At 43.7% G+C, this 24249-nt stretch overlaps 2 protein-coding genes across 3 annotated transcripts in view; one reads left to right on the top strand and one right to left on the bottom strand.

The window, feature by feature from the left end:
• The first annotated feature begins 6331 nt into the window (after positions 1-6331).
• Positions 6332-18754, top strand: LOC121606390 (fibrous sheath CABYR-binding protein-like). Its single transcript, XM_041936676.1, has 11 exons — positions 6332-6550; positions 8818-9234; positions 13862-13909; positions 14859-14903; positions 15019-15363; positions 15735-15767; positions 15926-15991; positions 16228-16338; positions 16616-16714; positions 16962-17165; positions 17321-18754. The coding sequence occupies exons 1-10, from the start codon at positions 6506-6508 to the stop codon at positions 17124-17126; spliced, it is 1374 nt and encodes a 457-aa protein (XP_041792610.1). The 5' UTR covers positions 6332-6505; the 3' UTR covers positions 17127-17165; positions 17321-18754.
• Positions 18685-24249, bottom strand: part of gak (cyclin G associated kinase) — a 25026-nt gene continuing 19461 nt past the window's right edge. For both annotated transcript variants that reach the window (XM_041936674.1, XM_041936675.1), the window contains 8 exons: positions 23911-24172; positions 23617-23811; positions 23189-23326; positions 22969-23055; positions 22588-22842; positions 21987-22135; positions 21329-21505; positions 18685-21152 (listed from right to left, as the gene is read on the bottom strand). In XM_041936674.1, coding sequence (XP_041792608.1) covers positions 21051-21152; positions 21329-21505; positions 21987-22135; positions 22588-22842; positions 22969-23055; positions 23189-23326; positions 23617-23811; positions 23911-24172 — 1365 coding nt within the window. In that variant the 3' untranslated portion in view covers positions 18685-21050. The remainder of the gene's footprint in view (positions 21153-21328; positions 21506-21986; positions 22136-22587; positions 22843-22968; positions 23056-23188; positions 23327-23616; positions 23812-23910; positions 24173-24249) is intronic.

Here is a 24249-nt window from a genome sequence, read left to right as displayed (position 1 = left end):
CAGGTTGAAGTTTTCATAATCTTAACCTGGCTTTAGGATCTACTTCTTGCGTGAGCAACGATATTCATCCACTAGCTGTGCAGTGATTCGGACCTCACTTTTACCAGTCTTCCATTGCAAAAGCAGCCAGAATTACAATGTTTAAATTCATTTTTTGTTTTCTTTTAATATTTGGTCACTGACAACAGAGGGAAAACTAAGATCAAGCTAAAAAAAAAAAATTCTCATCACTTACTGGAAAGGAAAGTCATGAGCCAGTCTGGTTGGTATAGTAGTCGCTGTTATGAGCTGGGCAAGCCGGTTGGAAAAACAAGTTTGAGCTGATCGGTTTCACTCAAGCAGGTAATGAGCTAAACCGTGCTGCTGGTCCAGTCAACATGAGGAAAAAATGGTAAAACTCCCTTCACCCCTCAACCACGATGGCAAGACGACAACCGAGAAGACCGCATACAGGAATCATGAGCCTAAGGAAGAGATAAAACTTCCCCTTTCAGCAGCAGTTCTACCAGATTCAGGCGGGAGCTCATTATGAAACCTTCACTTGCCTTAGCCTCAAAAATTTGACCAACCCAAACTGAAATCTTTTTTTAAACAAAATTACAACATTGAGCACTAAAATCAAAAGCACTTAGTGACAGCTTAAGCTTTTACAATTCACACAAATGTTTACATTTCTATATAGACCTCACAGACTTTACAGCAAGCTTGCATATTTTTAATCAAGACGACATCAAGAGACATCAAGTCTCGTGCAACATTTTCCCTCATGTGAAAACAGAGTGGTGCCTTTCAGGTAATTCAGCGTGTTTGTGCATATGATCTGTGTGTGTGTGTGTGTGTGTGTGTGTGTGTGTGTGTGTGTGTGTGTGTGTGTGTGGGCTAGCTGTAGGAGGTGTTCAGGAATGTCATGGGGTTGGAATTGGAGGGATATCGGCTTTCATCAGAAATCAATTTATTGCTAAGCAGGTTTTCACAATGAGATTGACGTTTCTCGGCTGGTGCCGTCAGTATAAGTTGATTTAAGATTTTTTAACCTGCTTTAACCTTTTTTGTACTCTGCTTCTTTTATGAATCCAACACACAATGTACGAACTGGAAGTTCAAGTTTAAATTGAAGAACATTTTTAGAAATGAGGCCCCTGGTGCTGGATAATGTACTGGCCATGCTTTTACATATTGTTTTTGCACACAACAATACAACAACAAGGTTGTTGGTCCGTCTGTATTGTGCTTTCTTCTTCCATGCTGATGTGTCGAGGAACATTTAACAAAACACAGACTGGCTTGTGGCTGCAGATTTTTAAAAACAGTGGCTGAAATAAAATGCCTCACCCCCAAAGTTCTTGTACTTTTGAAAATTATTATTCCCAAAGCAGGGACTTTTTGGGGGTGAAGTACTAAAGTAATGTCCCCAGAGCTTAATGTAGACCCTGGTCCTAGTGGTGGAAACACACTGAATTCCTCCAAAGATTCCCTGTCCTTGGGGAGAGTGCCTCGGGTGAAAAAACAGTAAGAGTCTGGTCAGAGTCCAATTGTCTTTCAAATCAGCATCAAAGCTCATTCAGGTCAAGGATAGAAGCACAAGCTGTTAATGAATTGGGGCCTTTCGGTTTGTAGTTGGCGATCCTGTCCTCGTCCACACTCCTGCGTGTTTCTTCCTTTCCCAACCTTAGCTCTCTCAGCTCAGCTATGAACCAGGGTTGGTCCTCACAGAAGCTGTCGACGGACGCCACAGCGGCTGCATGCTCATCCAGACTGTTGGTAGCAGTCCTGAAACCCTCCCTGTCAGTACTGTCCAAGCACGCACGGCTTCACTGACCCACTTCTTTAATATCCTCACGATGGGTTTAGAGAGCTTTACATATCTGAGGCATGCTGACATTTCACACATAGCAATAACCTGTTTCTTCTTCCTCCTTCAGTACTTTCTAACTCTGGCCTCTTCCAAAATTAACATTTGTGAATTTAAAAAAAAAAAATTGTTCTTTAGGCAGTGTTTGTATGTGTGTGTGTGTGTGTTTGCATTGTTGGGACAGCAGTGGTAACTATGGAGCTGGACGAGGGAGGGGTGTTTGTTGATGAAAAACATTCCAGTGTGTGCCTGACACGCGTGTGTGTGTGTGTGTGTGTGTGTGTGATAACCAGTTCAGCACAGGTAAACATCATGCATCTATTTAAAGATGGTGATTCTTCCCTGAGCAGCTGATGGGTTCCAGCACTTGCTTGCGTCGCCTGCAGTCTTCAGGAGAAACACTGAGAGCCCTCGGTATCATTCTGCCTGGATACTGCACAGAAACCCCCAGCAGACACACACATTTCAGGAAAACTATTTTACAAGCATTAAAAGGAGGGTTATCTTCCTCTGTTCCTGCAGTTTTATAAAAAGCAGCTTGTTTTTTTTTCTAATTCCATCACCAATTGTTTTAAAGGTAATGAATCATGTCTGAGTTTTCACACTCAGTGAAAGTGAGCAATGTTGAGCAACAATTCACACCAACCAGCTACCTCTTTAACATCTGCTGGGCCGCAGGCAAATTCCATTTGTTTCTCACATCTATTCTCCAGGACCTGACTGTCCTCATTACTGTTTGCAAGAGATGGGTCAGACTTGTAATCAGGCAGCATCAGAGTACTGGGCAGGCAGCGTATGCATATCTATGGCGGCTGGGCGTGCCTTGTGTTTTTTTTACAGGTGACAGTAAACAGTAATCTGCAGGCTGGAGAGAGGGCGGAGGTTTGCCCATCGCCATGTCTCCATCACGTCAGCCCTGAATATTCTGAAGATAAGATCGGATGGTTGATTGCATTAATTCTGGCACCAGTGGAGCACATTCCTACTCACAATTAGCTCAGTTTCACTTAATCCTACGGTGACAACACCTTTCTTTGTAGTCAGAGATTGAGTCACATTTGATTGTGATGCGGCTGAAACCTCTCTCAAATGTTAGAACACTAAAACCTCCAGTGTGGCCTCAAAGATAGTAAGCTAAAATGAGAAATAGAGAATATCATCAGACTTATTTTGAGGAAAGTTGCATATAAGAGTTGTAGAAAATTCAGTCCACCATCATGATTCTGATAGTCACCTTAAGTAGATTATTGATGATCATGCAGATATGACTGTCAATATATTTCAAATGATATATATACATATATATATAAAATTAAAAGAGGCAAAATAGAATGTCACAAAATCAGGAGAATCCTGGTTCTTCCAGCTATATTTTTTTAACTGGCAACACAATTAACTCGTCAGCTAGGACACGACAAATCAAGCACATTTCAATTCAACTCTTTTGATGAAACATTTTAAAACCTTCCATAGACAAACTCTCAAATACACAGTGATCAACCTAAAATTAATTAATCATCATTTCTTAACAGAAAAGCTGCAGTAATGATCATTGAGAACTTCCTGAATGTGTTCAACCAGCCGAGCCAGGATCCTGACTCACAACAAATGACTGATGGGATAAACAGCTAACTTCATCTCACTTCACTGTCAGAATTAACCCAATCAGGGCCGCAAACAATGCTATACAACAATGTACCAGTTTGGATACTTCTCATCGGCTGATCACTTCATGGCCTGCGTTCACTGATGGCAACTACGTCTGGTTTGATGAGGACGCTGGAATGATAATTGTCTTCTTTACCTGTAACTTTATAGTTTTTGAAGAAAATTCCTTTTAGAAGCCACAAATAGCAAGACTGTGAGCCCCAGTGTGACACTGTTTGTGTCAGCAACTAATCCCGTCTGATTGAGTAAACTCATACACGTTGCTCTGCTGTAAGTTGATCAGCTCAGTGAACAACAATGTGTGATTAAATGCTGACTTAATCAGCATTTCGAGGGAGGAAGAAGTACAAAGCAAGTCATATCGAAGAAGGTGAGATGAATGCTCCGGTGAAAGCGTCACACTCTGGATGGTTCACACCTGGACCAATTTGAATGTAACAGATGTTAACAAGATTAGTGTTTGAGACTGCATACCACTGGCTGCTCATGGTTTTACAATTACTCTTGGATGGAGTGTCATCTCAGCAAGTTGAGCAAGTACTTGCTAACATTTGTCATGCAAAATCTGCAAGAGCCAGATTGTAAATCAAAGAAAGAGACATTTACAGTGTGTGTCGGACTGTGTGACAGTAACACAGTCTGAATGTTATTCTGCGACTGAAGCCTCCTCAAGTACAGACTAAAACAGACAGACTGATAAAGCCCGGATCGCTCGCTCACACACAAAGTGTCACAACGGTGAGGGAGAGTGGCAAAGAGGGAGGGACCCATACGCACACTGCCATTTGCTGTAGATATTTTCTTTGTGCAATACTTTTCATTACTACTGTTTGCTATTTTGCTATTCTATTATTATGGATATAATTTTTTACTGCTCGCTATTTTGATATTTTATTATCTAATGTAATGTAAATTTTCACATTTTTCACTGTGTGTAATGCTGCTGCTGCGCTGCAATTTCCCAGCTTGGGATAAATAAAGTATATCTATCTATCTAGAGGTAGTGAGATGATTTCAGTGGTTTCTTGTGGGATCAAAGCAGGCAGGCAGGGATGTATGTGCAGGTAACACAAAGTAAAGGCAACAGAAACACAAAAAGCAACTAAGATGAAATGACAAGTGCTGAATGAAAATGTGCTGGTTAAATGACTGGAGGGCTAATGAGCAAAGTGGGAACAGGTGAGTAGATGAATGGGGCAGTCATGGCTGTGTTTCATTAGTCGTTCAACACGCCCTCGTTGCGCTCGGAGGAGTCCCTGCTGCCACCAGAGGTGCAGTTCCAAGTGTCTGAAAAGTTTGAAGTTAGTGTGACCTCTCACTTGTAAGGTTGATTGAGTGAGTCATCAACAACGGTCACTCCACGGGTGTATGTTACCCACAGTGCATTGCAGTTTCTTGCAGTTTAGTCATTTTCGCTATGACGTCAACACGGTGCTGATTTGCAGTATTTAGAACAGAGCTGAGTATGAGTCATGCCTCAAAGGATGGCTGTTTAGAGGGTCTGATTTAGGTGAATATCACCTGTGACCGTCAGTTCAAATATTTTTGCAGCACCAGTGGAATGTAAGAAAGCAGCGGAGGTCAAACTCTCTCCATTCTATATTATATTTTTCATCCATCAAACAATTTTGTAGCTCCTTCACACATCTGTTAAAATAACCTTGAGCTTTTAATCTTGTTCATCACTAAAAACATGATTCCCAGAAGCTGTTAACTGACTCAAACTAGCATTACTTAGTGTACAGCATCTCTAAACCCCACTTCAGCTCTCTCTGCAGGGCTGCCTGTAATGCACCCAGAGTTCCACGCAATATTTTGACACTATTTCAAGATTTGCTGTCTGGTGACTTAGTGTTTACAGTGACTTCGGTAGCTGAAAGGTCACTGTGACAGAAACATCAGTTCCTGCAGCAGCTGCATGTCCTGAAGTTTTCTTGAGTCACAGTAATGCAACAACCACCAGTCCAACATGGAGTGCATGTGATCCATCTGCACTCACACTGTTGAAGAAATCAAGTTGCATGCTTTCCAATGAAACTGCCATGTTGTGTAAGGTCAACTCATTTTCTATACAACAGCATCAAAGACTGAAACCCCTCCCAAAAATGAAACCTTAACTCACATCCTCCTGTGAACTCAACCTATGTGAAGCATAGAAACATATCTATGTAAGTTCAAAGCTTCCTTTACATGATTTGAACAGCAAGCGACACAGTAAAGCGCACACTTATTCTTTTCTGTAATTATGCGTGAGCACAGCTGTACCCCGAGGAGACAATGGGTGCTCACAGCAGATGCAGCGCAGGGGGGCGGTGGGCGTAAACTCATGTGCGTGTTTTCTTTCTCTTTATTCCCAGGATGAGACACACACAATGACAACTATTCTCTGGCGTCGTGATTTTCATGAATTCAGAAAAGTTGACAGAGGCACGCGCTGTTTTGTTGGCTGTTCGTGCGCATTTTAACTCGTGTTGTTTGTCTCTCAATAGTAAATCCGTTGAAAAGTTGAATAAAAGAAGCGTATGATTGAATGGTGGCATGCTTTAGGTTGTGTGTTGCAAACATAGCTCCAAAATATTTTAGAGCACGTGCTGCATTGTTGCCATGCGCTGGAGTCAAAAAGTATTTCTAACTGATGCAGGAGAGGGGGTGTGGCACTCTGCACCCTCTCTCCCTCTCTCTTTCTCTGTCTCTCTCTCTGCTCTGATGGAGTGGTTGCATAATATAAGCCCCCATCCAGCCAATAGGTAGCCCAGCTCTGATACAATCATCTCACTGAGCTGTCGTGCACGTGCATATGTGTTAGGTTGATGTGGGTGTGCGCCTGTCTCTCCACGCCCCCCATCTTTCATCCCAGTCCTTCTATAGGTTCGGTTCAAAGGTAACGCAGGGACCGGGGGCTCTATAAAGATCGAGTTGGTTCACTCTTCCACTCCGCTCGTTTTATTTCTTCGGTCTGTCTCGTTTCTACCACCACACATCAAAATGCCCAGCAGGTGGAAGAAGAACAAGCGTCGTATGAGGAGAGTGGTAAGTGGTGGCAGGCGCGCTTTTAGGTTTTTAATTCTCATTTCATCACATCCAAAGTCTCTCGGACATCATTAGAAAGTGAATTCGAGTCAGTCATTTGGGTCTTTCTTGTGTCGGAAAATGTTGATAGAAATTACCTTGTAGTCAGTTCGTGATGGTCATTGTGGTTGTTTTTAAATCGTTTTTCCAAAAGACGAATCCTTGTGTTTACATTTACATTCTGCTTTCTGGTGCGTAAAAATACAATTGCTGCTCTTATATTGATGCAAAACACGTGTTTTGCGCCTGTGATCAAACGAAGCTTCTAAACGAGCGCTTTGATCGAAATATTAACAGAGAGAGAGAGAGAAACGCGCAGGGCGTTGAATGGCACGTCGGTTTGTGTTGATTCCGTTATTGTTAATCAACACACATATTCACGCCTTGGTGCTTCTTGTGTCATGACGCACTCAGCTCCGAGGAGCGCTCCAAGCCCCGTGCGTAAAGATGGAAGGCTGTGCCAAAAAACGCACCTAAAATAGAATATTTTGAAATCACAGTTAATTCTGCTATCGAGACGCGTAAAGATGCGTGTGTCTCTTCTGTGAGGTACAAGAGAGAGAAAAAGCTTCTTAACTCCCGCGCTCCACGTGCGCGCTGCATAAAATCGTTAATTGCTGGGATGGGAGATTGCAGGTTTGTTTGTGCGCCTGTTTTTTCTTGTGTGTGTGTGTGTGTGTGTGTGTGTGTGTGTGTGTGTGTATATATATATATATATGCACACTCCTCTGGAGCAACTGGGACAAATTTTACTTGTGAACATTCAGTGCCCAGAGAAAAGAAGTGGGTGTGGTGGGTAGGAGGAGGGGTCTATAATGAGTGAGCTCTTATATCTTGGAGGTTAGAGGTTGCCCCACCACCAAACTGTTCTCAATCAAGTTGGTCAAAACTTAAAAATGATAACTTGCTTCACGACCAAAGGCTGTATTAAAGCCCAGTCCTCCAGCTCTTGGAACACTTCTCAGTATGGAGTTTGTGGCATTCTTCCTCAGCCCCCCACCCCCCTCCTTAAGCCTCTGGCTTGCTGGCCGGTCCGCCACTCTCCGCACCACACAACTGTATTTGGTAGTGTGTTGACTGGAGGAATGTCTTGCCTTAGTTTTGCCAGATTGGAGCCTGCACAATCTCTCTGGTTGTCTGAGTCTGCCAGTGACACAGATAAAATTGCTCCTGAAGTCACTTACAGCTCGGTGTTATCACCCATTCCAGAGATATCAGAGCACAGGGAGGGAAGGAGCTGCTGGGCACAAGAAGTCAAGCTGAGTGATCCTCTTTGGTCACACATGGTGTATGTAAACACCCTCACTTTGATAAAAGGTGTTTCTCTCGAAGGCTGGCTCAGCCGTGGAGTTAATTGTGTTCATCTGTAACACTGTTGCTTAAAATGTATATATTGCTCTGATAGTGAGGTTTGGATTTCGGCCAGCTATTTGTGGGCAAAGATGAGGGAGGGGTTGTTTTGACGGTGACTAGATGGACAGGCATAGACATATGAACCTACACAAACATGCCTCGTTGGCTTCCAGCACTGGTCTAGCACTGTGAATGCCTAACTGGCTGTCGGCCTAACAAAAGCATTTTCAGGGAGTGATTGTAACCTGATTATGATGTGATTAGGTCCACTGTCTGGCCCGCAGGGCACCCAGCAGTGCTGCTGACTCGCACGGTTTCCATTCCCGCTTCACCAGACCTGTCAGGACCGCTCCGATTCAACTAATTAGCTCCCATTATCTAACTAGCTTTGCTGGGCCCACTCCCAGTTACCCAGCCCCTCCCTCCGGTGGTCTGTGCTCCCTAAAACCTCCATTAAAGTCCGAGGGGGGTTTTGTCCTGGGCTGAAAAACATGTTGGATCTGGCTGGACTGGCATGCCTGGTATTCCTGCGAACCCCAGACTGACAACAACACCAGTATCTGGACACTGTGAGGGCGTCACTGGCATTCATACACCTAAAACTCCCATTTGTGTTGTTTTTTTTTTGTATTTCACCTTCCTCATTTAGCAATTAACATACTCAGTGCATCGTTGAAGCGACAGTAAATTAACTGCCATTACTGCCACACTAGTAAGTAAGCACCCAAGAGGCCAACTTAATTGAACTAACATTGTTTTCTGCAGCAAAATGAGTCATAGTTGCAGGATGAACATATGAAAAGTCTTCAGGCTTCCACTGTAGTGATGACAACAATCATTAACCCAGATGTTTTTGTGTATTTCCCTCCTTGCAGCAGGCCCAGAGGAGAGCCCTCGAAGAGCAGCATGCAGCCAACCCACCGGTCAAAGCAAGCCCTGGGATTGCAGTGAGTGCGCCCCCGGCGGCAACCCCGAAGGTAGAGGCTAAAACTCCCGCACCAGCTCCAGTAAAGATCCCAGAGCCCGTTCCCATTGCTGTCCCCATTGTGGAGACCCCCGAGGTAGAACTAAAGCCAGAACCTGTCGCAGAGCCCGTCCCAGTCCAGGCACCAGAGCCAGAGGCTGTGGTGTTGGAACAGACTGCAGCAGAAGTCGAGGTTGAAGTCCCAGCCCCAGTCGCTGAAGAAGCACCAGTCGTTGAGGCGCCACCAGCGGAGCCCGCTGTAGTCGAAGCTGAGATCGTACAGGAGGACGAACCTGAAATCATTCCCGAAGCAAAACCAGTAGCTGAGGTAAGGAGTTGTTAAGAACTAATGGGTTTCTTTTAGATCATGCTGTAGGCCTGGTGTGACTCCTCAAAGGCCATTTACTGAAAGGGTGTCGATTTTAGCAGGTGAATAAGGCATGGCAGTTTACCTGCCACTTTGAAGCAGCCAGATCTTGAAAATCTGTGTTAGATTCTTTGAATCTATCAAGACACTTAACAAAGTTGCTTCCTTCTTGGGGCAATGAGCTGCATAGGGTTCAGCATGTACTGTTAGACGTGCATGCAATTGCCAGAGTGTTTTTTTTTTTTTTTTTTTTTCAGGTTAGATGCTTGTTATATGGAAATGGAGAATTAACTTTAGGTGGTAGGTTCCACTTTGCATATGGTTTGCAAGAAAGAGCCCCCTTTCACAGGCTGTTCCTGTTTATAGAATACAAATGTAAGTTTGGGTTTTGTGGACGACCAGTTTAGATGCTGTTTGGTAAAAGGGTATGTGCTGTGGCTGGGTCCCTATGGGAGAAGGGAGGTGGAACTGTTGGGGGGTGGGAGTCAGTAGGAACAACATGTTCCATTTAGCAAAGAGGTGGAGAGCAGGAGAGATTGTAGGGTCCATCAGTGGCAGACTGGGCTGAGCGTTTCCAGCCACGTCATTATACATGATCGGCTAATATCTGTGCCACTGAGCACTTTATGTCTTTTTGAATCAGCTAATTGGATCAGACAAGTGGGGAGTTTGCTCTCTAAATTGCAAAAAAGCTTGCTGTTGTATTTAAAGACATGCATGGCTTTTTGCATAGTTTGCATTTTGACTGTACACAGAGTAGTCTACCAAAAAAGTCTACCTCTCAGTGTTTGTACAACGTTTTTGGAAAATCCTTAATTTTAACTAATAAATTACTCTTAAGGTGTGAAATATGCTTAAATTTAAACACACTCATTGAGAAATAGTTTATTTTCAACATTATTGAAAATAATTATAATTATACAGCTTTGCGATTCTGGAAACTTTTGGTTTCGGTACCGTGAAAGTGCATTGAATTTTGCTCTTTTAAATGCTTTTGTAACCCTGATCGCTAAATAATTTGTTTTACCCTCCAAAGCTATATGTTTCCATTTGCAAGTTGAGAAATGGCACACAGCCTTTGTGTCATAGCCATCGTGCACACATTTGGGAACAGAATGTTCTGTTTCAGCCAGTAGACTGCAGGCTATGTGCAGACCCACACACACGAGCTTCATGAGATCATACGTGAACCACTGTGCACATGCACACTTGAAAATGCATGTGAGCACACACATAAATTCATGGTCTTTGCTCGCAGTGGTTGAGCGATGTGAGCGTGTGATGCTGCAGGATGGGTGTAATAGGAGGAATTATTGGCTCATCCCGTCCAGTTATCTCACAAAGTTTAATTGGAAATATTGGATGTAACCTCTAACCCCGAAGTGTCATGCTCTACCCACTGAGCTGCAGTATACAGGACTAATAAAGATGCTTCTATTGGAGATGGACCGCCCGTCATTGTCTAATTGTTAAGCTGTGGCGGTTTGCCCCCCACCCTCCTACCTCACCCCTCCGTCCCTCCCTCCCTCCCACCACACCAACCACCTCTCGCCTTCCTCCTTCTATGCTCCTTCGCTGCTTGCACACGTGCCACATTCAGTTCAGACGCTCACAATTGCGCACACACTCTTGCACTTTGGCAAATCTGATAATTAGTCAGCGCTGCCTGTAGCTGCACACACATACAGTAGCAGGTCAATTAGTGCAGTTTTACTTGCTTTGTTTTGTGAACTTTTCTCGGTTTTGACTTTATGAAACTTTGCTCAGAGACAGCTTATACGCGTTAGGCCGTTCCACGTGTCAGGCTAGAGTTGGACATCAGTTGGTCGTTAGGTGAAAGGATCAGAGCAGGTGTAGATGGGGCTCGTATTCAGCTGGCTTTGGGCCAAAAGAGAAGCGGTCCCTCCGCTTCTTGGTGTCACCACGGAGACTCAGGTGAGTGGAAACCCACCACCCAATCCACCCAGACCTGCTGAGTGTTTAATTTTTCTGTGGCCTGAAGCGACAGTGGGTGCGGCTCCTGTTGAGGCTGAACATTTTGTACCAGCTTGAGCCCTGTCCTCCTCCCCTCGGTCCCTCACCCCTCTTTCCCTTGTAAATTCACTCTCCCTCAACACCCTTCCTTCCCTCCCACCACTTGTTCTCCTCCCTTCTTCCATCCTCCCCCTCCTCTCTGCTCCTCTTATCCTATGGCAATGCATGGGCTCTCATTAGCTCGTCTACTCAGCATGCGTTCATCCATATGTCTCCCTTCATCACTGGGAGGAGGCGAGACTGGGAATGATGGGATATTATTGAGTTGTTGGGACATGGGGGTGGGGGGCATCTGTCTGAAGTGTGTCTGTGTGAAGTTGTGTGGTTAAGCCTTTGGTATTTGGGTTGAAGAGGAGCTTACAGACAGCTGTCACAACCTTTTTAAAGGATGTGACAAATTTCTAGTGAAGGGGTGACTCGGTACATTTGCTTTCAGCTTGCTCACAATGAAAATGTACAACGTGCGTACAGATTAGTAAGCAAATTGTCTTTTATCACAGTTGACCTGATAGCCTGAAGCACTGGCTGATAAAGACCTGCAAAGTGATCATTTTAAGGTTTTTAGATGGAAAATGATCACCTTGTGGCAAAGCATGTGAGAGTACCCGACCTTCCTCTCAGCGTCCAGCCTTCCTCCTCTCACATGTACACATGCACATACTCCCCCAGACATTTACTGGCATCTTTTATTGGTTTGTTTTTTTTGGAATGCTATAGGGCTTTGTTAGCTGAACCACACACTTTTGCACAGAAAATAGTCATAACGCTCCCTGTTTGAAGTTTATCTATCATCTATTTGACAACTCTTTATCATAAGAATGATTTAATAATGCAGTTTTTTTTGTTCTTTATTTGTAGCTGGCTTGGCACAAATCAGGCCTTGCAAGAGAGCAAAATTGTGTCCTTAAACTGTAAATTTGTTGTCAGGGATCCTGGAAAAAGACAAAATGAGTCTAGATATGGTTGGAACACAGATCTTTGCATTGCAGGCATATTATGGCCTTCTCTGGGGTCTGTGTAAAAGCTGGCTGTCTCTGCATCAGCTTTGATTTGTGCTGAATTTGTCTCTTGGTAGGACTGGTGAGGAAGGATCTGAGATCAGTCTGGTACACAGTGTTCTGCTGCTGGCACCGACTGGAGGGGCTGTGTATACTTTACGTGCATTTTTGTGCATGTGTGTGTTTTCCTGTCAACCTCCCTCCTTCCTTACCTCCTCCTTTCTCTCCCCTATACAAGCCCCCTAAGGCTGTAACTTGAGTGGATGTTTACCCTCCTCAGCTATATGTGCATTTTTGCCCACTTGGCCTTTGTTCAAAAGTTGTTAAAATCCAGGAGGACAGGATTCCTCACCTCTCAGTCATATGGCACAGAGAAGGAGGTGGAGATGGTCAAGTAACTCCAGTCTAACCAGAGCATTTGAACTCTCTCTGGGTTTTCACTCTGTTTTAACTGCTGCAGATGGATGGCTTTAGGTGATTTTGACCCATAGACGATTGGCCCGTTCCTCACTAGCAGTAGCAGCCTGCAAGTGCCCGACTTGTCCTACATTGAAGACAGGCTGGTAAAAGACAGTCTAAATAATTTACTGTCATACTATGAGGATTTGCAATATTTATGTGCAGCTCCCTGTGATTGCCAGTATGGCTCAACACACTTGGATGCACAATGGCCATGCAGTCATTGGCTATTTAGGCTACTGCCAACTGTTTCAGTAAATCGGAGGTAAAGCTACAAATGTGACTTTGCCTTATAGAACTATAAGGAAAATATGGCTGACTTCTGTATTTGCCCTTTCTAGAAATAAGAGTAATAATAATTTAAAAAAGTTAAATAGTTATACACAAAGGTCCAAAAAGCCGTGCCAATTACAAAACTTTAGCAGAGTAAATGCTGAAATCTCTTATTGACATCCAGCAACATTCCTGGAAGAAAAAGCAAATAAAAGATGCTGGGGTTTGTGTGCATTTGGAGTGAGGGCCTGATGACGACAGTAGTTTAACAAGGCAAATAATTAAATTTTCTGACTCTGAGCTGGATTGTAGAAAGGGGACGGGGGGCAAGAAATGGGTGGACTAGCCTCCCATTACGCAATTGGTTGTTAAATTCCTGATGCACATTATATGTTCCTCCCCTTCTCCTGAGCTACAGCCAGGCTCACACTCAAAGCATCCTCTAAGGAGAGTGTGTGCATTTGTTGTCTGTGTGTTTGCAGACTGCCGGTGTAAATTTATGAGCTTATGTTTTTGTGGACACAGTAAACCCGCTAAGACTCTATCTGGGTTTTCTCTGTTAAAACGCCTCGAGGCGTCACAGCTACAGTTTGTCTGACAAAGTGTTGAGCAGAAGTTAATTTTGCTCAGGGCACATTTTTAGGACCCATGTGGGCCCCTCCCACAGCACCACCTTTAAAAAAAGGATAGTGGCAGCAGCATCACACGAGGCAAAGATTTTTAATCCCATTTTTAATGAGATGTACTATCAGCCATCTCTATTTTATTGGATACAATACTTGCATTTGATTTGCTGACTCATAAATAATTTTTTTTCTCCATAGGTCACACCCCCAGTTGAGACTCCAGTGGAGGCTCCTGTTGAGACTGAGGTAAAACAAATCTGCATTTCATTTTGACACGCACACACTCTAAACTCCCTGACCTCGACTTGCTTGGGCAGTATAATTTAGCAGTTTAAGCCAGGGGCAGGTTACACCAGGTGTGAACGAGCACGAGTTAAGCATAACTCAGCTTGACACGTTTAAGTAAAACCTGCTTTGATTTTGGTGCAGCTTATTCCCAAGACAACTTTAAACATGTTGGAGGAGGATCAGCAGTAGCCCAAAAGTTAGTAGAGCAGTGTTTTTAGAGATTAGTCGGTTTAGTTTCAGACCGTTCAAAAAGGAAAACAATTAAACACGATTCCCTCAACATTTACATAAACCTGTGTTGCAGTGACGTAGGGTCATTGAAATAATTGGCCTAATTGATGAGTTGTTCAAGCAAACCTCACAGCCCTTTTATATCAAGCACAACACAGCACATACGTACAATGAGCACGCCTTTAAGCTAACACATTTCATTGTCTGTGGTGTTTTTTCTCATGTCACCACCAAACAGTTCTGTGAAAAATGTCGCTCATCAAACCAGAGTAACTCAGTTTCCACTCATGTTTTATAAGTTTATAGCAGCAGTAACTCTTTGAATGGAAAAGTTTGTAACATAAGCTTCACACTGTACAAAGAACAAGGACACTCTGCCACTGCTCTCTTCCTCTTGTATAACACCGTCCTCAGATCACAACTTGGCTCACTACTCATTGTTTTTTTTTTTTGTTTTTTTTTTTAAATATATTTTATGGATCTGCAAACAAATGATCACATGAGAACAATCAAAACATCCTAAAATTGTAGTTAATGGGGCTTTAATGTGAGATAATCTCTGCAGTTGCAATTTATAGGATGTAGGTTGTTAGTCATTGCAACCATTTTTTTTTTCATCTGTCCATCTATTGATCATTCATCCATTGCTTAAGTGTTTTTGTTTCTCATTCTCCAGAGCCAGACAGAGGAGACTACAACCATCACCACAGAGACTGAACAGGTAAGACTCATGGCTTGACACTAGCTGCATCATTTTAGGCTCTGTAGCCTTGATTATATGTGATCGGTTGTTGCATGTTGCATGGTTTCTTATTGTGTTGATTTTGCATGCGCAGACGCATAATGTCTGCGAGCCAGAGACTGAAGTGGAGGCCGAGGCCTTGGCAGAGGACGACGCAGCCATTGAGGCTGAGGCTGTGGTGGAAGTGGCCGCCGCAGAGGCCACCGAAGAACCGGCGGCAGAAGCACAGACCGTTGAAGCAGAACCCGCCGCAGACGAGGAGGTTACAGAGCCAGCGGTGGAATCGGTGGAGGAGGCTGTCGCAGAGGTACCTGAGCCAGAACAGGAGACTGAGGCCACTGTCAGTCCTGCAGCCGCAGAAGAGGATGACGCTGAAGTAGAAGTGTTGGCTAAAGAAGAGGCACCAGAAGTCCCAGCTGAGCCTATTACAATGACAGAGGTGCCGCATTGATTAAAAAATACTTTAATCTTTTCTCTCGAACTTCTTTTCTCTTTTTTTTTTTTATTTTTCTTTAGCTCCTTCCAGGCTTGCTGTGTGCAGCATGTGGCTCGGAACAGCTGTTATTGTGAAAGTTTCTGTCATTTATCTTTCAGTGGTATTACTGAGAGAGGTTTTTCTTCTAACAGCTGACAGCTCAAATGAGAGACAAGTTAGACTTTTTTTCATTGGTTGTGTTATCAGGCATGTTGTCGAACTTTCTCAATGGTTATGTTGTGTTCTGGCATGTTTCTTCATTTATATAACTTCTGTTAAAACGTAACTTCACAGCAAAGACTAACTGAGCCCTGCTATTTGTTTTGTATATCCAGGATGCTCCTGTCCAGCCTGTGGAAGTCCCAGTGGTGAGTAGCTTTTCTTTTCTCCCCATCAAATAATGCATTACATGCTTGATGAAACACATTTTGCCTTATTAGCTTTCGATAAACAGGGTTTCTTTCGTTAAAAATGGTGAATTTCAAGAGTTTGAATTTGACTTTGGCCACATCTGCTGTCTGACCAGGTGCCAGTCACTGTCCCTGAAGCTCCAGTAGAAGAAGCTGAAGCCCCCGAAACTGAAGTGAAAGAGGTAAAACCTAAACTCTTGAACAACTTCAGTCCACAAGTTATGTGACAATTTTTAGATGACGGTATTCTAGATATAGATCACCCTGAAATCAGAAGAGTATGGGTTATGCTATTAATAAATCTGCACATTTTCTCTGGGGATACTTGCTAATTAATTCCCCTCGTTCACGTCTATGTTATGTGTGCTGGTGTGTGGAAAGAGTTCTTTCTCATCTTGTTCTCTTCGTCTCTCTCCAGGCTCCCGCCATCCAGGACACCGCTGACAGCCTGGTCGACGACTTTGTTGTCACAGAATCTGCCTCAGCAGTGGAGGTGGCCATTGCTGAGTCTGCTGCTGCTGTCCAGCCGGTGAGGACTGCACGTCTATCATGTCACACTGCAGTTGTTAAAATTAAATAAGCAACATCTTTTACGTCCCAGCTAGCATTTTATTGGCATCTTGCCTTCGTAGTGAGGTGTTGCAGTTAAAACAGCAAAGCCAACCTGTGCTGTTGCTGAGGGCCCCATGGCCACCAGAGGGCCTTTTGTCTCTAAACAATGTTTATTGCACATAATCAGTTTGTACAATTTTAATGCTCACCTTTTTTAACCTGCACCTCTCTCTCTCTCTGGTTGCTATATTTAGGAAATTGTGGAAATGAGTGACACCCTCAACACCCAGTCAGAATCTATGGCTGTGACGCCCGCTGAGCCTGAGCCTGCCCCTGCAGAGGCAATGGTGATTGTGAGTTGCTGTCAGGCTTTTATCATTTCATACAGACAGAAACTACCTGGTTCATTGTACTGTGAAAATGTTTGATCATAGCTTAACACTTTGGCACAAAACAGGTATTTAGTATTAAGCCACCATATGAAGATATTATGCAAGTCTTCCCTTGTTTATCCAAGGAGTATATGGGGCTTTCCTGTGTTTCTGGTGACCATCTACTCTCTGTCTCCTAACCACCTCTCTCCTCTCCTTTCCTCAACAGGATACCATCGTTGAGCAGACACGTCTGGATGTGCTGTCAGAACAGCCTAAGTCAGAAATCTGTGACATGCCATGTCAGATGCAGCTCGCTGTAGAGTCTGCGGAGATGTCGGTGGAGGCTTCTCTGAACGGACACATTGTTCCAGAGGTCTCCATTGAGGGCTAGATACACATCCCACAGCCTGGAAGACCTTTTTTTGTCTTTGTAAGTGTCTGACAATATTGAATCAGCCCGTTATCACAGATTGGATCTCCGTTATTAGTTTTTTACTCTCTGATCCTGTTTCTAACCTCTTTTTAAATGATTATACAACCTCCAGCTGTCACTGACCAGGCCCCTGTCTTCTTTGTCTCTTTCAGATTCCCCTTTGGTCATTTGGAGGACTCAAAGCTTTACAAGGAGTCAACCAGCTGATATTTTAATTTTTTAGGGCTTACGACAGAACCGCCAGGAAATCGAAGGGACATCCACACTCTGAAGTGCCTTTCCGGCCCTTGTTCCTGTTAAAAACTTCGAACCAGATGTCAACATGCCAAAACCGCTGCATTCAAGGCGGCACAACAGACTGTTGTCTTAAGTGTGCGGAAAAGTAAAGAAACATATCGCGACTCTTTTTCTGTATTTCTCCGAGAAAGCATGTTCGGTGAGTTTTTTTTTTTGCAGTGGAAGAAGAGGTGCTTGAGAGATGAAGATTCCTACGAGATAAATGGCGGGGCCTGATGTCTCTTGGTGTGTTCCCATCTCTCCAGAACATCTGCTTCCACGTCGCATACACTCGATGCATGTGAATACTGTAGCATCGACCAATGTTGCTATAGTTTGCACTTGAGCCTGTGTTGATAAGGGTGGGAGGAACAACTTGTTCTGTTTTTTTCTTATTTCTTTGTTTCACATTTCAAAATCCCAGATTTTGTGTGCCAGGCCCCTTTTTTTACTCCTGAAGTGACACATTCAAAAAACTTTCCCCTTCGCTTTTGTTTCTGTCGCCTTCTGTCCGCCATCTCTCCTCTCTGTATCAATTAAGCGCTAATGTTTAGATTAGTTTGATGCTAAAACCTGGACAGAGTTTAAAAGGGGATGAACTGAGGACATTTTCTAGTTCCCCTCTCTCACTTTCTCACCCCCCTCCTCCCAAAATTCATTTTGTATGGACCATGTGATGCGCTACAGTTTTGTGTTCCAAGTCTGTGCTCTGAAGGGGAAATGTAATCTGATTGGTCATGTGGATTGCTTTTGGACTGACTTGATCCACCTTTGAAATAAAGCTGTAACTCATCATAAGAGTGTTTTTTACTATTTCAAGTCCACAGACAGGGGAAGAGATGCTGTATATGTAGGCTTCATTTTCTAAGTCAGTTCTGTGCTTGTGATAAAATCTTTTGATAGCTTTCAAAGGTTCAACCTTTTGTAAAATACGTTGACGCTCAATGATTATAAAGAATAAACTGGCTGAATGTGGTGGTAGCATCCATTTGGCCTGGTTCTCCTTTTAAATGTAATCAATATTTGATAAGTCCTTCAATCATTCAAATAAGTAACGCTTAGTGGTCCCAAACAAAATGGTACATGAAGATGATCAAGGCCAGAATTAGAATGAGGTGCATAAAAACTAGATTCAGTACCAAAGCACAATACCTGTGAGCTTTCTACCATTGGGAAAAAGTAGCAGGTTGTGAATGTGAAGCCGCCGTAAATCCTCACAATAAAGACAATGAAACAGATCAAAAGATTTTTTAATCATTTGTTTTTGCACTGTAATCTACATTCATATTAGTATGATGTAATTTGGTACAGTAAACACTGCCGATGTGGTTTTGCAATCCCCCCTCGTTATACTATGATCATACTGTCAGAGTTTCAACTGAATTTCAAGCATCAGTTTGTGTATTTTTTTCTTACTTCAGTTACTGGCCCCTCGTGTTGGACTTTTAACAAAATGTCAAAATGCAAAACAGAAACAACTTCAGTTCTGCCTTAAGAGGAAAAAAAACTAACAACAAAAAGACTTAACAAATGATAAACACATACTACTTAACAACAGGGAGGATATATATTTGTAAAAGCACATTCATATTAATAATAGATGCTTTGGAATGAAAACAGCAACAAAGAGACTCACTGTGATCAACAACTGTCCCGCTCGCACTCAGCACATTCCACTTATATATTATCTGAAATTTTTCACTTGTGCCATTAATGTGCATGACTACATGTCTTTATAACCCCCAACCCTCCCAAAAAACAATATAATAAATAAGAAAACAGGTGATTTGATTGGTCCATGAGGTAAAACGTGAAATAAAAAATATATGGAAAAAAAGAGCAAAAAAAGTTGAAAGGATTGTTTTTGAAAAGAAAAACATCAATAAAAAAAAAGTGTGGGAGAGGCTGAAAAAATTAAACCACAAGAGAAAAGATTGCGATTGCAAACAAGAAAGCATGAACACGCACACGAACACAAAACCATTCACGCAATGAACATGGAGCTCAGTAATGAACAGCCCAGGCTGTAATCTCAACAAAGCCACTTGATGGATGATATTTTTATATTTACACTGAAGTGATGATTAAGCTCAAAGCTCAGAATGAACACAAACAATACACGACAGATTAAAACCAGATTAAATCACCAGATTCTCTTTTCATTCCTTCACTTTTTTGATCTCCTACACAATGTCAAAAAAAATGGCCACTGAATAGGGGGGGAGCTGGAGCTTCCAGAGACACAGAGAGGGGTTAATAATGACAGTGATGATGGAGGTGCTCAAGAGCAATGAGCTGTGTCAGTGCTGGGAAGGCATGAAATCTGCCACTCAGCGTAATCAGGCAGGTAGACTCATCTGTTTCTGCTACAAGAAAAGAGCACTTCAACAAAAAAAAAGCCCCCCCTGCCCCTTTGGACTACCCTGGTTTGAAATCAAACACACACGCATACCTTGAGGTTTGGTGTGGGGGGAGCATGCAGTTAGCTACACAGTATAGCCTGAGTGGGTTGAATTAAAAGAGCACTTCAAAAAATGACAGACTGCCCGCTCGGGTTTATATGGGGGCTCCAGAACAAGTTCAGCTCCTTTGTCAGAAGTCCGAAGCTTGGGGTGCAGGTTTTAACATCGATCTGAGGAGTGTATGTAGCAGTAACTGTGATGGTAGAAGCAGCACAAGTAGTGTTCAGCAGGCAATAGTCTCATCTTTCTGAAGAGGAAATGGCTCAAGAGCAAACCCAACCAAGCGTTGATCCCAAAAGGTGCAGCAGTGGCTCTTCAGAGTATTACTGGGTATTATCAACAGATCTACTGTGTTTCAAATCCTGGGGAGGTTTTAATCCACGTTCGCATTAGAGACACGACAGAGGGTTTTTTTCTTGTCCATTGGTCGCAGTGGTTGGTATGTTCTAAGATTCATCAGCAATATTTTTGGAGGCAACTAAGCTTAAAAACTTAACATTCAAATTACGTTTTGCAAACTGGCATGCTGAAAACTTCACAGCCATGTTCAGTTTTGTTTCTGTATCTTCTTAACCAGTCAGCTGAATGAGTGGATGTCTGCAACGGCGCCAGAAACAACCGACAAACTTACCAGCCACAGCCAAAAGTCACCAGCATTTTATTAGTGTAGGGTCAGTCCATCTTTTTAATGGAACACTGCTGACATGACGAGCAGCTTCGTCATTTTAAAAGTCCTTGTTTATCTGATTTCTTTTCCATTTTTTCTTCTTCGTGTGATTGTCGCCCATTCCTCCCTCCTGATGTTTGCAGCACCACTCAGGCAGTCGTACAGGTAGGCAGTGAGTTTAAGACCTATCACAATGTTTATTTAACAGGCTCGTTATGAACCAGTGAGGACATTTTCACTACAGTCGGACATGAGGCAAACTGTCTTTTTCCTTGACTGTAGAGACAGAAGAAAGTAAAGAAGGACGAAGGGAGTGAAGGGGATGGTAGAGAGGACACCTCTCAGAGGCTCTGCGCCCCCAAAGGCCCAATGTGGGCTCAGTCCTGTCCAATCTGGCCCCGTCTAACCCACATTTGGTTAGGTCAAATCCAGTCCAGTCCGGTCTGGTCTGGTCTATTTGGGATCCAGACTGGGGTTTTAGAAGAGTGCTTTGGATCCCTGGTTCTCGAACTCTGACCAGGCGTCGTTCAGTTCCATGAAGATCATCTTAGCGTATTGTTCATAAGGCTTGCCCGTCGCCTGCAGAGTGCATATGTTTGCAAAATTAATAAAGAACAGTGAAGATGACAGTTGAAATATTTGTAAATGCTGAAAGTAACATTTATGATAAGCTGCATTCAATTTTGCCTTGCAACTGTCTTGGAAGTCTTTATCCCTGCCCTGGTTAAATGTAAAAGCAGCATGTTATACTGTACCTTATCTGGATGGACAATCAGCACAGCCTTCCTGTAGTACTTCTTCACCTGCTCAGGTGTCACCAGGTCAGCCATGCCCACAGGCTTCCAGCGGGTTTCACCCTCCCACAGCACCGTGTTCAGAGTTGACAGCAGCGCTCGGATGTTTCGCTCCTTCCCTTCAATCCAGTCCAAGATCTGCAGGATGAAAATACAACAAACCTTCTCTACTACTGCTGAAAGGCACAAACACGGGACAGCACCTGGAGGCTACTTTGTGAGGCACAGCTCTGGGTATCGCCTGCCAAAAGGTGCCATGTTTGGTAGATCTAAGCAGTCCTGCTGGCAAGTAACCGAAAGGACTGATTACGCTGCTCAGGATCCTCTTTTATTCTAGTAAAACCATCTGGTGTATCAAGTGGACAAAGGTCATTTATCCAGTAACCAAAACATTTATCAACACTCTATTCACACTTGTAGTTACATGCACTGACACCTGGAAGCTGCCCCGTACAACCCCCTGGCTCAAGGGCACCTCAGTGATGGTAATGGGAGAGGCTAGCACTGCTCTTTTCACTTTTCCCAACCAGATTTATCCTGCTATTCTAAAGATCTGAAGACCCTCCAGTCTGTTCTTCAATGCACAACATGTCTGTCACGTATGCGTTTAATTCGTTACCTGTAATTTAAGTGGATCGATGTCTTTTGTGATCTCCTGTCTCCTCATTTCAGCGATGGTCCTTGGTCCCTTCTTATCAGGCCTAGAGGCAAAACCCTGAGTGGACAGCAGGTCCTCAAAATCATCCTCCTTTACCTTCGGCTTGGGGCCTGCGTTACAACACAGCACAGACAAATGAAGGTCCGACGTAGAAGTTGTGTGGGAATCAAAAGATGCATATAGACTTTGTCATACATGATGAAGTCTTGTGCTGTAGCTGCATGAAACAAGTGCAGCATAAATGCTAAATTTTTTTTTTTTACTCTACACTTGCTCAACTTTTTCTACCGCTTGGCTCAATTCCAAAGAAGCGTTTGCAGAACAACACAGAACAGAGAATCAACACAATACTGCACTTAAATATTACAAATTCCTGCTAATGTTTTCATTTTCTTCCATTTTCAGTAGCTGGTGAATTCCAGTGCTCAATACAAGTCCCATTCATTAATTTATGTAAGTTGAGAATAAAAAAAAAATTTGAGTGACAATTTTGTAAAATCAAAACATAAAAATTGGGTGACTTGGGTAACCAATTCTTTAGCTTTTACTCAGGGTCTCTTACCAAATCCAGGCCCACGGACTCCTCTCTCCTCTCTCCCACCAATGACACTGGAGAAGTTGAGGTTGTAGTTGGGTTTGGTGGACTGAGTGCCCGCAGGCTGAGACGCTGAGGATGCTTTGGGTGCTGACCCAGGTCCTGATCCGGACATCCAAGGTTTGTTCTGGGCTGAGGTGGGTCTTCCGGACTGCCAGGGCTGGGCTTGAGGCTTAGCAGAGGAGGAAGGAGCCTTTGTGGTAAAAGAAGGCCCAGAGGACCCTGCGAGAAACACAGAGGAATGACAGTAACTTGAGACAAATTTATGAATTCATAATTTCATGAGTGGAGTTCTTTTCTTTTAAAGGCACAATTACTGGCAACTGGATATCTGCCCCAACATCTTACCTGGTAAATTGGATCCCAGGTTTCCCAGGTCAGCAAAAGGATCAAAGGTCTGAGACTTGGCCTTCGACATAGATGACACACCAGAAGCTACAGACACAGTGACAGTATGTCAGATAGAATTTTGTGGGCTCATAGTTTCCAAGACAGTCAATAAAACTGAGTTCATAGTGCTCAGTAAGCCAGTCAGCCACAAACCCCTACATAACGTTCCGACACCTACCTGTGTTGGTATAGGTGGGTTTGCTGGTGGTGGCGCTCATGCCAGCAGTGCTGCCAGCTGCCCAGCTGTCCCACCCACCCAGCAGGTCTGGATGGCTGGCTGATGATGTCATCTTAGGGGTGTCATTCACTATCTTATCTGTTAGGACACAAAGTATCACCAGTTAAATTTCTTTTGTGTGTTACCATTAGCCGCTGCACAGAGGATATGTCAATAGAGGTATGAATGTGACACCCACATTGTAAAAAAAGAGCTAAATGTTGGTGCAGCAGAAGTGAGAAGATTTTAAAATACTTCAGAGATGTTTGTTGCGATTGAGCATGGTGAGTATAATCAATCATCTCGTCAAAGTGAAAAGGTGAGATATGATGAAGCAGGAGCATGTGGGATATAGCGCTGAGTGACATCATAGCAGCCAATGCACTTACTGAGGTTGAAGAGGCTTGTGTTGGAAGCGGGAGTCGGGTTACTGTGAGCTGAGCTGAACCCGCTGGTGGCTGAACTATCAGAGCCCAACAAGTCCCCAAACAGGTCCGGTCCAGAGGCCTGCCGAGACGATCCCACACTGGAGCCAACACCAGAGCCAGACCCCATCCCAAATGGATCAAACAGGTCGCTCATGGCTGCAACACAGACACAGCAAGAGAGAAAAAATGCATTACGGATGCCTGAAAAGTTTTCAATAATAATGCAGCCAGCACCTATTCAGTGTTGACCCTTACGTTTTGAGTCTGGTGTGGCCCCACTGCTTGGTCCACTGAAGAACAAGTCTTCCTGCGCTGCTCCTGTCTGACCAGCAGGGGGTGCAAACAGGTCGTTGAGGAGGTCACTGTTGCTGGATGCAGCTTTCATTCCTCCCTGGAGCCCTTGCTGAGGAGCAGAGGAGGAGGCTGAGGATGCGGAAGGAGGCTGAGGGTCAGAGTTCAACCCCAAGAGGTCAGCCGTGTCACTGATAGGAGATTCCTCAGCTGCAGGAGGGGAGGTCTGGAGGGGATGCCAAGGAACAACAGAAGTAAATGGAATGATTGAGGCAGAAAGTCAAGCATTTAAAACAGACAGGG

This window comes from Chelmon rostratus, chromosome 5 (genome assembly GCF_017976325.1).
Source record: "Chelmon rostratus isolate fCheRos1 chromosome 5, fCheRos1.pri, whole genome shotgun sequence".
Classification (NCBI taxonomy): domain Eukaryota; kingdom Metazoa; phylum Chordata; class Actinopteri; order Chaetodontiformes; family Chaetodontidae; genus Chelmon; species Chelmon rostratus.
The sequence above is the reverse complement of the archived record's forward strand: the minus strand, read 5'-3'. Positions and strand labels throughout refer to the sequence as shown.

Excerpts from the sequence above, each read along its gene's own strand:
- LOC121606390 (XM_041936676.1), top strand. The coding sequence starts at position 6,506 with ATGCCCAGCAGGTGGAAGAAGAACAAGCGTCGTATGAGGAGAGTG. Across the intron at positions 13,910-14,858 it reads AGGCTCCTGTTGAGACTGAG|AGCCAGACAGAGGAGACTAC; the intron begins GTAAAACAAATC and ends CTCATTCTCCAG. Across the intron at positions 15,992-16,227 it reads CCGAAACTGAAGTGAAAGAG|GCTCCCGCCATCCAGGACAC; the intron begins GTAAAACCTAAA and ends GTCTCTCTCCAG.